Here is a 13035-nt window from a genome sequence, read left to right on the forward strand (position 1 = left end):
GTACACTCCCCCTCATTTGTTTGCACCACCTACGTTACATCAGAGAGAAAAGCTCGGAATCTGAGGATCGGACGATCAGCCCCAAAGATAATAAGCTCGGTTAATACTCCCATTTCTCAAGCAAGAACAATTGGCACCCACCGTGGGGCCGAGGAAATAAAATCTTTCTTTTGGTCCCATTACCCCTGCTTACGCCAATGGCCGATGCACCGCCTCGTTCGCTATCCGAGCTCATGCAGATGATAGCTGAGTTATAACAAGCCAACCAGTGGATGGCCAACGAAAATCAAATAATGGCCGCTCAAATCGCTGAACTGAACCATGTTCGAATAGAACACAACGACGCTCAACACCAGCAAAGAGAGAATGATGGGCATCATTCACACTCCCATGTCTCAGAGACCATCCGAGCTGATGTAATTCACCCCGAAAATGAAAAAGAAGGAACCGATGATCATGTGGGACCCTTCACCAAGGAAGTGATGGACTTTGAGTTGCCGAAGAGATTCACTCTACCACTAACACTCACACCTTATGATGGCCTCGGGGACCCGAAAAAATTTCTCAAGAAATTCCGATCAATAATGATCGTTAACGGTGCATCTGACACCATTTTATGTCGTTGTTTTCCAAATTATTTAGACGGTCCTACACTTGAATGGTTGTGTGCTTTGCCTGCAGGTTCTATTTCGCGATTTCAACAACTAGCCAAGCTGTTCGAAGAGCACTTCGCCGGATCCGCAATATATCTGCATGACTCTGACTATCTGAACACCATTAAGCAAGGCCAGAATGAAAGCCTAAAAGACTATATGACTTATTTCACCAAAATAGCCATCAGCATACTTGATCTCCACCCAGAAGTCCATTTGCACGCACTCAAAAGCGGCCTCCGACCTGGAAAGTTCCAAGAGACCATTGCGATAGCGAAGCCAAAAACCCTAGCCGAATTCTGGGAAAGAGCAAAAAGGCAAATCGATATCGAGGAGCTCAGACAAGCCCAAAAATCTGATAGAACAACCTACAGAGACGACGATAAAACTCCAACTAGTAAGAAAGGTTTCAAAGTAACACCTCGATTTGATTCTTACACGCAGTTTAACGCTAAACGAGAGGACATTATCAAAGAAATTCTAAATTCAAAGCTCATCAAGCCACCACGAAAGGCCGGCACCTACCAGGACACTAAAAATGTAGACAAATCTAAGTATTGTGCCTTCCACCAGAAGCACGGCCACACAACTGATGACTGTGTGGTAGCAAAGGATCTTTTAGAACGTTTAGCGGCAGGGCCACCTTGACAAGTACATCAGCGGCCACATTAAAAAACGTTCCACGGCCCCGAGGAACGAAGATTCATCGAATCAACAACACCGGGGAAAAGAAAGGACAACGTCAAGTCAATATGAAAAACCCCGAGGTATAATCAATTATATTTCAAGTGGATACGCCAGTGGAGGGTCATCAAGCTCGGCAAGAAAATGATCGTATCGAGCTATATGCTCGATAGATGAGATCCCCCCTGAACCAACTATCTCAACACAACTTCCACAAGTGACATTCACACACGCCGACTTCAATTCAAGCGTACACAACTTGGATGACCCTGTAGTCATCACCCTTCAATTAGGAGATCTATTGGTAAAGAAAGTACTTCTGGATCCAAGAAGCAGTGCAGACGTTCTATTTTACACAACATTCCAAAAAATGAAGCTCAGCGACAACGCACTCCAGCAAACAAGAGGAGACCTCGTCGGATTCTTGGACAAACGAGTACCAATCTTGGGGTCAGTGTGGTTACAAACCACACTGGGTGAGCATCCTCTTTCCAAAACATGTGATATTCAATATTTAGTCGTTGACTGCTTTAGCCTATACAACCTCATACTAGGCCGTCCTTTTTTGAATAAGTTCGGCGCTATTGTATCTACAGTTCACCTGTGTGTCAAGTTTCCTTCGTAGCATAACCAAGTTGTAACTGGTTTCTAGTTACGTGTTCTTGTTTTACCTATACATACGTATACATTTTATGTTATATATTTTTGTGAGTTAGTTATCGAAGTGCCCTACTAATTTCAATAGCATATGAAGGCTAATATGTTGTAGTAAGTCAGTCCGAATACCAGAAAGAAACAACCTTTTTTTTAGTGACATGAATGCTGAATATTGCAGTCATGTTATAACTCAATTTTCGGAAATTCTATAAGAGTAGCAAGGAGAATAGCATGACAATATAGAATGATGATTTGGTGACTTCTGATGCTACGATTTTAGGAAATTGCACGATCGGCAAAAATTCCTTCCGGCAAGTGCACCGGTTATCGTCAAGTAAAAACTCACAATAGAGTGAGGTCGAATCCCACAAGGATTGGTTGAGTGAGCAATTCGGATTAGAAGTGTGTTCTAGTTGAGCGGAATCAAGATTTAGATGAGAATTGCGGAATGTAAAATTGGCGGGAAACGTAAATGGCAAGAAATTGAAATTGCGGAATCTTAAATTGCATGAATTAAAGAGCGAGAAGCTAAACTGCTGAAATTAAAAAGGGATCGGGGTGATTGCATGAATTTAATTGCAGAATGTAAAGAGAAAGTGGTAGATCAGAAATGGGGAATTCATTGGGTTTCAGGAGATATTGAGATCTCCGAATCAAAACATTTTTATCCCTTCCTCAACCAATGCGTTCATTGAATTTTGCTTGGCAATCTTATATGATTGGATCCCAATCCCTTGGCTCACCAATTCTCTCTAAAAACAAACAAATTCCCAATCCCTTGGTTTAAATGTTCATAAGAAGAGATGACGCTCGATCACTGATTATACCACACAGTTTCATGAACCATAATTTGGTAGGATTACATGTCACAATATCCATCCAAACCCCAATCCAATTCACTGTGAGAAAGCTTCTCTAGCATGAATCCTCCATTCCTTTCCCAAGGTTCCGAAGGATTCCAATTATGGATAGTTTCTTTCCCAAGACAACTAACCAATGGAATTAGATCGAGAAGCTTTCTAACAAAAATTCAAGAGAAAAGATTGAAGAAGAAGATAAAAACTATTATTGATTCATTGAATTACAATAGAGCTCCCTAACCCAATGAAAGGGGGTTTAGTGAGTCATAGCTCTGAATTCAATTACAAAAAGTATGAAAACTCGAAAAATGATCAAAAGTCCCTTACTAACTTAAATTCTATCTTATTTATACACTTTCTAAATTGAGCTTCTGTTGTGTTTCTTGGGCTTTGAGGCCTTTCCCTGATTTCTTTTTGCTTTGGGTTTATGATCCATAATCCTGATGAGGCTGCTGATCCAATTCTGTAACATTCATTGAGCCAACTTAGTGATAATCAAGTAATGACACATGACTCAACAAATTGAAATTCCAGACTCATCAATTCTTCAGGCCCAATCCCATAAACCATGATATTCAATTGGGTTTCATACCAGAGTACGTTTAAGTTAATGTTTGTGCTCAAATGCTAACTTAAACTGCAATATCTTTGGCCCAGAAACCTTTTCAAATAGTGGCGTTTAAGTTGCAGTTTAAGCTTAAACTGCAACTTAAACGCCAGACACTTCCAGTGATGCCTTTTGTGGAAGCACGTTTAAGTTCCAGTTTAAGCTTAAACTGGAACTTAAACGTTGGACACTCCTGGAGGTGGTATAACTCAAGCACGTTTAAGCTTCAGTTTAAGGTTAAACTGAAGCTTAAACGTGGAAATGGAAGAAAGCAACCCTGGAGGGTAAAGTAGTCGAACACGTTTAAGCTTCAGTTTAAGGTTAAACTGAAGCTTAAACGTGGAAATGAAGAAAGCAACCCTGGAGTGTGGAATGGTCGAACACGTTTAAGCTCCAGTTTAAGGTTAAACTGAAGCTTAAACGTGGAAATGAAGAAAGCAACCCTGGAGGATGATGCGCTATAACTGGGTATAGCTACGATTAAGGGAAATTGCACAAACGGCAAAATTCCTTCCGGCAAGTGCACCGGTTATCGTCAAGTAAAAACTCACAATAGAGTGAGGTCGAATCCCACAAGGATTGGTTGAATGAGCAATTCGGATTAGAAGTTTGTTCTAGTTGAGCGGAATCAAGATTTAGATGAGAATTGCGGAAGATTAAATTGCATGAATTAAAGAGCGAGAAATTAAAGTGCTGAAATTAAAAGGGATGGGGGTGATTGCATGAATTGAAATTGCAGAATGTAAATAGAAAGTGTAGATCAGAATGGGGAGTTCATTGGGTGTTAGGAGATATTGAGATCTCCGAATCAAAACATTTTTATCTCTTCCTCAACCAATGCATTCATTGAATTTTGCTTGGCAATCTTATATGATTGGATCCCAATCCCTTGGCTCACCAATTCTCTCTAAAAACAAACAAATTCCCAATCCCTTGGTTTAAATGTTCATAAGAAGAGATGATGCTTGATCACTGATCATACCACACAGTTTCATGGACCACAATTTGGTAGGATTACATGTCACAATATCCATCCAAACCCCAATCCAATTCACTGTGAGAAAGCTTCTCTAGCATGAATCCTCCATTCCTTTCCCAAGGTTCCGAAGGATTCCAATTATGGATAGTTTCTTTCTCAAGACAACTACCCAATAGAATTAGATCGAGAAGCTTTCTAACAAAACTCAAGAGAAAAGATTGAAGAAGAAGATAAAACTATTATTGATTCATTGAATTACAATAGAGCTCCCTAACCCAATGAAAGGGGTTTAGTGAATCATAGCTCTGAATTCAATTACAAAAGTATGAAAATTCCAAAGTGTCAAAAAGTAAGTCAGGGGCTGGATTCCCCTTCAATCCCCCCTCCAGGGGCTGGATTCCCCTTCAATCCCCCCTCCTTCTCAAATGCAGAAACTAAGGCCTTTAAATAGGCTCCCTAAATTACAAAATGAAAATGAAATTAAAAGCAAATTACAATCAAATGAAAAAAACTATTCTAGATGATTCTTGTGGCCTTGATTTGGTGTTGTTGATGGGCCTTGCTTGCTTGAAGGGTAGAGTGACATAATTGATCCAAAAAGGATAATGATCCATTAAACTACACTCAAACGTTGCACCCCCCTTTCTTGAGTCGTCACTTTGTTCTCTTGTCAACCTTGCCAATTTGATGCCAAATATAGACTATTATACCTCGTTGGAAAGCTATGGATGTCAGCTTTCTAACGCAACTGGAAGCACCTCAATTGGATCTCTATAGCTCAAGTTATACTCCATGGAAGGTGAAGAGGTCAGCTGGCCTGATTGCATGTTGGTACTATGCTCTTCTATGCACATTACGGGGCTATTTTCTCCCTCAATTTTTAGTATCCACCATGCATGCCATATATTCTTGGAAAGCTCTAGATGTCTTCTTTCCAATTCATTTTGAATCACCTCATTTGGAGTTTTGTAGCTCAAGTTATTTATGTTTGAAGAAGGCATGGTCAAGCTGTTCCATATAACACGTTTAAGCTCCAGTTTAAGGTTAAACTGGAGCTTAAACGTGGAATGCTTCCTGGAGGGTAATTGTGTCGAACACGTTTAACCTCCAGTTTAAGGTTAAACTGGAGGTTAAACGTGGAAATGCTCCCTTGGTGAAATTCTCATTCTGGCGTTTAACTTCCAGTTTAAGGTTAAACTGGAGGTTAAACGCCAGTTTCAGCATTTCTCAACTTCCATGATTCTGGCGTTTAACTTCCAGTTTAACCTTAAACTGGAGGTTAAACGCCACTTTCAGCATTATATGGCTTGGTAGTTTAAGTTCCAGTTTAAGCTTAAACTGGAGCTTAAACTCCACATGTGATCTTCAAGCTTCCTTTGTTGATTTTGTTGCTTCCTTGCCTAGCCTCTTCTTCCCTGAAATCATCCAAACAATTGCATCAAAGTCTTGCAAAATTTCATGAGAATTCTTCCATTCATAGCATTCAAGGAATATAACTAAAAACTCATGGAATTTGCATCAAAATCTTCATGTTTGAATGATTTAAGGCAAGCATGACTATTTGGCCCAAATGATTACTTAAGGCTCAAGAAAATGCATAAAACAACTAAAAATAAAAGAAAAAGGCTAGTGAAACTAGCCTAAGATGCCTTGGCATCAGAGGAGAATTTTGGTCGAACACGTTTAAGCTCCAGTTTAAGGTTAAACTGGAGCTTAAACGTGGAAATGGCTCCCTGGTGCATTTCTCATTTCTGGCGTTTAACTTCCAGTTTAAGGTTAAACTGGAGGTTAAACGCCACTTTCAGCTTTTCCTCAGCTTTCATGATTTTGGCGTTTAAGCTCCAGTTTAAGCTTAAACTGGAGCTTAAACGCCACTGATAGTTCCCAGCATTATATGGCTTGGCAGTTTAAGTTCCAGTTTAAGCTTAAACTGGAACTTAAACTCCACATGTGATATTCAAGCTTCCTTTATTGATTTTGTTGCTTCCTTGCCTAGCCTCTTCTTCCCTGAAATCATCTAAACAACTGCATCAAAGTCTTGCAAAATTTCATGAGAAATCTTCCATTCATAGCATTCAAGTAATATAACTAAAAACTCATGGAATTTGCATCAAAATCATACTGTTTGGATGGTTCATTGCTTTGTTATTCATTTAACCATTCTTGGTTACTTTAAGCTCAAGAAAATGCATAAAACAACTAAAACTAACAGAAAAATGCTAGTGAAACTAGCCTAAGATGCCTTGGCATCACAACACCAAACTTAATACTTGCTTGTCCCTAAGCAAGTCCTGAGTTATTTGAGAAGAAAGTATGAAACAGAAAGCAATTACATTGGCTATATTAGTAAGCACTTGAAGTTCATCAGAAGGGTTTTATGCAGAAAGTTGCAGCATCACTTTTTCATTCTTATCAGGTAAGATTATCACTTTTTCATTGCATCCATCAAACACTGCTATGGCCTCTTGTTATTCTTATGTCCTTGGCACTTTTCTCTTCTTTGTTTTTCTTTTTCTTAGAGCTCCTTTGCTCCTTGTTTGCTCAGTGTCATGTGTTGCACAAGCCTTTGGCATTTTCTTTTTCTTATCAGTGCACTACACATATCCACTACAGGCATTTTAGTTCACATTTCTTCTTGAGAAATTGGTGCCCAGCACCTCTTTGTGTGACTAAATGTTTTGTATTTAGGTTGCTCTTGATAATGGACTTTTGGTTGATAATCCCGGGTTAGTTAACCCAAGTTACCAAGTGTTGAAACACTCCTCAGAACCTATTCATCCAAGCATATCCTTAATACATAAACACCACAGGCATTTGTCTCAGAAGTTCAAACCATTGGTGCCTAGCTTATTTTCTCAATTTTTTTGCTTTTTGGTTGCCCTTTTTCAGTGGCTTTTTCTTCTTCTTTTTCTTTCTTTTTCATGGCCAAAGACATTTATTCATCAAGATCCATAGATAGTATTCAAACTTCTACACAAAAATGATAATTCTACACTCAATTTCCAGTGATCTGACTAAACAATCAAGCATGCATACCACCACTTAATTCTACTTGATTTGTCACTAATTGAGCCAAGTTACTTTTGTTCAAACTTTTCTTTTATTTTTGGAAACAGAACAAGCATGGCAAGCATTTGTTTAAGAAGCTGAAGTTATATCCAAACATCTAGGCATTCACTTTATTCAAAGCAGTAAACCAACACTCTTCACATTCCAGAAAGATTCAACAATTACAGTTTAAACCAGAACAAGCATGCTTTTGTTTGCCTTTTAAAGAATGGTCAAGGAACAACACCACCTTGTGAAATTTCTTGTTTTCTCTTTGTTGCCAGGAAACAATTTGATTTCTCCTTCTTCTCCTAGTTGTTGCTTCATGTTCTTTCTAAGATCCTTGTTTCCTTTCCTGAAAAGAGTGATGAAGTTGCTTGCTTCTCAAGCACTTGAGTGGTTAGCTCAACTATGTATGGGCAAGTGTCTGAGTCTTAAGTTGGTGTGTGAACACCAAACTTAGTCTCCTACTTACTCCTCTGCTCTTTGAATCCTTGAATTCTCCTTGGAATGAAGTTGCTGCTAAGGATTTTAAGCATTTCTGTGATTGCTTAGAATGGTTGTTCCTTTCATATAATTCAAAGGTTGTTGTGTTCAGTTGATCTGTATGGTGGAACACCAAACTTAGAGTCACACATTCCCCTTTGAATTATTGATCCACGAATTCATTGTTTGGTGTGAAACACCAAACTTAATTCTTTGCAATGCACATAAACTACTTCACCTTTTTATTGAAACAAATAAAAGAAACAGCAAAGGAGTATTACCTCAGGTTGGGTTGCCTCCCAACAAGCGCTTCTTTAACGTCATTAGCTTGACGGTCAGCTTCCTCAGTTGAGGTGATATTTAACCTTGTCCTTCTCCTCCACATCTCCCAAGTAATGTTTGAGTCTTTGACCATTCACAGTGAAGGTTCGTTGTGACTTTTCTTCCATGATTTCTACTTGTCCATATTGGGAGACCTTGGTGACAAGGAATGGTCCAGACCACCTTGATTTTAGCTTCCCTGGAAATAGCTTCAGCCTAGAATTGTAGAGCAATACTTTTTGTCCCTCTTCAAATTTCCTTGGGGCTATGTTGCTGTCATGCTTCTTCTTTGCTCTTTCTTTGTAAATTTTGGCATTCTCATAAGCTTCAGCTCTGAATTCTTCCAACTCTTGAATTTGCAACATCCTTCTTTCTCCAGCAGCTTTGCTGTCCAAGTTCAAGAGTTTCAAGGCCCAGAATGCCTTGTGCTCCAACTCCAGTGGCAAATGGCAAGCTTTTCCATATACTAGTTGGTAAGGAGACATTCCAATTGGTGTTTTGAAAGCTGTCCTATATGCCCAAAGAGCATTATCTAGCTTAATCGACCAGTCCTTCCTTGAAGTTCCCACAGCCTTTTCCAGGATTCTTTTGAGTTCCCTATTAGATATTTCGGCTTGCCCACTTGTCTGTGGATGGTATGGTGTGGCTACCTTGTGTTTGACTCCATATTTTAGAAGCAATGCCTCTAATGGTTTGTTGCAGAAGTGGCTTCCTCCATCACTGATGATTGCTCTTGGAACCCCAAAACGGCAAAAAATGTGTTTTCTGAGGAAGTTCATGACTACCTTATTATCATTGGTTGGAGTTGCTATTGCTTCAACCCATTTGGAGACATAGTCTACTGCCACAAGAATGTAATTATTTGAGTATGAGGTGGGAAAGGGTCCCATGAAATCTATCCCCCATACATCAAACAATTCAAGTTCCAGAATGAATTGTTGTGGCATTTCATTTCTTCTTGGCAGGTTCCCCGCTTTCTGGCATTCATGGCAGTGCTTCACTAGTTCCTTTGCATCTTTGAAGATAGTGGGCCAATAAAAACCACACTGCAACACCTTAGCTGCTGTTCTTTCTCCTGCAAAATGTCCTCCATAAGTGGAGCCATGGCAGTCCCATAAGACTTCCCTTCCTTCTTCCTCTGATATGCATCTTCTGAGTATGCCATCCGAACATTTTTTGAACAAGTATGGTTCGTCCCAGATGAAGTATTTGGCATCATTTACCAATTTATTCCTTTGATGCTTGTTAAATTCCAACGGCAAACTCCCAGTGGCCTTGAAGTTTGCTATGTCTGCAAACCAGGGTGCTTTGTGAATTACCATGAGTTGTTCATCAGGAAAGCACTCATTTATATGTGTGCTTTGTGTGCTTCCTTCTTCACATGGTATCCTTGATAAATGGTCTGCCACCTTGTTCTCTACACCCTTCTTGTCTTTGATTTCAATGTCAAATTCCTGCAACAAAAGAACCCATCTAATAAGTCTTGGTTTGGATTCTTGTTTAGCAAGTAAGTATTTTAAAGCTGAATGATCAGTGAAGACAATGACTTTAGATCCAATGAGATAGGATCTAAATTTGTCAAATGCAAAGACTATTGCCAAGAGTTCTTTTTCAGTGGTTGTGTAATTCCTTTGGTTATCATTCAAGACTTTACTGGCATAATAAATCACATGTACCAAATTGTCTTTCCTTTGTCCTAACACTGCCCCAATAGCAAGGTCTGATGCATCACACATCAGTTCAAAAGGTAAGTTCCAATCAGGTGGGGCAATGATAGGTGCAGAGGAAAGTTTTTGCTTCAAAAGTTCATAGGCTAGCATGCAATTTTTATCAAATACAAAGGGTGTATCAGAGACAAGCAAGTTACTCAAAGGTTTGGCTATTTTAGAAAAGTCTCTAATAAACCTTCTGTAAAAGCTAGCGTGTCCCAAAAAACTCCTAACTGCCTTGACATTACTTGGTGGAGGTAGTTTTTCAATGAGTTCCACCTTAGCTCTGTCCACCTCAATGCCTCTATTATAGATTTTGTGGCCAAGGACTATTCCTTCTGTGACCATGAAATGACACTTTTCCCAGTTTAATAATAAGTTGGTCTCTTGGCATCTCTTAAGCACCAAGGCAAGGTGGTGTAGGCAGCTAGGAAAAGAATCTCCAAACACAGAAAAATCATCCATGAAAACCTCAATAAATTTTTCAATCATGTCCGAAAAGATGGACAGCATGCATCTTTGGAAAGTGGCAGGTGCATTGCACAATCCAAAGGGCATGCGTCTATAAGCAAAAACTCCATATGGACAAACAAATGATGTTTTCTCTTGATCTCTTGGATCAACTACTATCTGATTATAGTCTGAGTATCCATCCAGAAAGCAATAGTAAGCATGTCCTGCAAGCCTTTCAAGCATCTGATCCATGAATGGGAGTGGGAAATGATCTTTTCTGGTGGCTTCATTGAGCTTCCTGTAGTCTATGCACATCCTCCACCCAGTGACAATTCTTGTGGGTATGAGTTCGTTCCTCTCATTTGGCACCACAGTTATGCCACCTTTCTTGGGAACTACATGAATGGGACTAACCCATGGGCTATCAGAAATGGGGTAGATTACCCCTGCCTGCCATAACTTCATGACCTCCTTTTGTACCACTTCTTTCATGACGGGATTCAATCTTCTCTGAGCTTGAATGGAGGGTCTAGCATCCTCTTCTAACAAGATTTTATGCATGCATATGGATGAACTTATCCCCTTCAAATCAGCTAGGGTCCATCCAATGGCATCTTGATGAGTTTGTAGCACCTTGATCAATTCTTCTTCCTGTTCTTGGATCAGGGCAGAGCTAATGATAACAGGATGGCTCTCATCACTACCCAAGTATGCATACTTGAGATTAGGGGGCAATGCTTTGAGCTCAGGTTTTGGTGCTTCCTTCTCTTCTTTCACTCTCTCTGGCATGCTTGGCATGGTTGTTTCAGCAGCCTTGATGTCACTAACTTCAATATCCTTGGTGAACTCCTCCTCTGCCACTTCCTTTGTTGTTTCCTCAAAGGTTTCTTGTACTACAATGTCCACTGCATCCACCCTCATGCATTCCTTTAGTGATTCTGATGGATAGCTCATTGCCTTGAATACGTTAAACACCAATTGCTCATCATGTAGTCTAAGAGTGAGTTCACCCTTTTGGACATCTATGATGGCTCCAGCAGTAGCCAGGAAGGGTCTTCCCAGGATTATCGAAGCTTTGGCTTCTTCCTCCATATCTAACACCACAAAATCGGCAGGAAATATAAAATCTCCCACTTTCACCAACAAATCCTCAACTATCCCATGAGGGAATTTAAAAGTTCGATCTGCCAATTGGAGGGCCATTCTTGTTGGTTTGGCTTCCTCAATCTTCATTCTTCTCATCATTGTTAGAGACATCAAATTGATACTGGCCCCTAAGTCACACAAGGCCTTCTCCACCATGACTTCTCCTATGATGCAGGGGATTTGGAAACTGCCTGGATCCTTCAATTTCTGAGGCAATTTGTGTTGAATGATGGCACTGCATTCTTCAGTCAACAACACAGTTTCATCATTTCTCCAGCTTCTCTTCTTGGTCATTAATTCCTTTAAGAATTTTGCATAGAGTGGCATTTGCTCTATTGCCTCAGCAAACGGAATGTTGATTTGAAGCTTCTTGAAAATCTCCAAGAATCTGGAGAATTGGCCATCCTTTTCACTTTTCATCAAACGTTGAGGATATGGTGCTTTAGGTGTATAAGGCTTCAGGACCTCTTTTTCTTTTTCTTTTGTTGCAGACGGTGTAAAGGATTGTCCCTGTTTCTTGTCTCTCACATTTTCCTTTGCTTCATCCTCTGTGGTTTCCTTTGAGATCTCCTTTAGCTTCTTTCCACTTCTGAGGGTTATGGCCTTACATTCTTCCCTTGCAATAGCCTTGGCAGCATGAGAAACGCTTGGCCCAGGGGTTTGCTTAGACAAATACCCAATTTGATTTTCTAGCTTCTGGATGGCAGCTCCTTGGTTTTGCAAGTTAGAATTTACTTCTTCCTTAAAGGCTTTCAATTCGGTTATGTCTTGACCCATGGTTGCAAGCATTCCTTCTATCCTGTTTAATTGATCTTGAAATTGTTGGTTCGGATTAGGTTGGGCAGGTTGATTATTTTGGCCATGATATGGTGGTTGGGAGTAAGTGTTTTGTGTGGCTTGGTATGATCTTTGGTTGGAGTTTTGGTATGTGGAATTGTTATGTTGGTTGGGGTTGTAAGGTTTGTGGTTTTGTGGTTGGGTTTGCTGGTTTCCCCACCCAAAGTTTGGGTGGTTTTTCCAGCCTGGGTTGTAAGTGTTGGAATGTGGATCATATGGTTGCCTTTGTTGATTTCCCACATAGTTGGCCTCTTCCCAATCACCTCCTTCAGTGCTTACTTCCTCTTGATCTTGTGTGTGTATTGCAGCCACTTGATTTGTTTCTAATTTCCTGGTGAGCTCTGCTAGTTGCTTGGCAAACACCTTGTTTTGGGCTAGAATTGTATCAACATGGTTCAGCTCCATGACTCCCTTAGTGTTGTGTCTCTCTGAAGCATAGTAGTACTCATTCTCAGCCACTGTCTCAATCACTTCAATGGCTTCTTCCACAGTCTTTTTCCTGTTCAATGAACCTCCTGATGAATGGTCTACAGCCTTCCTTGATTCATAAGAAAGTCCATCATATAAAATATGCAATTGCACCCAGTCATGGAAC

At 40.0% G+C, this 13035-nt stretch overlaps 1 protein-coding gene across 1 annotated transcript; it reads left to right on the forward strand.

Moving 5' to 3' along the window:
• Positions 1-293: 293 nt before the first annotated feature.
• Positions 294-1301, forward strand: LOC112723483 (uncharacterized). Its single transcript, XM_025774876.1, has one exon. It carries the CDS (start codon positions 294-296, stop codon positions 1299-1301), a length of 1008 nt encoding a protein of 335 aa, XP_025630661.1.
• The last annotated feature ends 11734 nt before the right edge of the window (positions 1302-13035 follow it).

Source organism: Arachis hypogaea, chromosome 2 (assembly GCF_003086295.3).
Source record: "Arachis hypogaea cultivar Tifrunner chromosome 2, arahy.Tifrunner.gnm2.J5K5, whole genome shotgun sequence".
Taxonomy (NCBI): Eukaryota; Viridiplantae; Streptophyta; class Magnoliopsida; order Fabales; family Fabaceae; genus Arachis; species Arachis hypogaea.

Excerpts from the sequence above, each read along its gene's own strand:
- LOC112723483 (XM_025774876.1), top strand. The coding sequence starts at position 294 with ATGGCCGCTCAAATCGCTGAACTGAACCATGTTCGAATAGAACACAAC.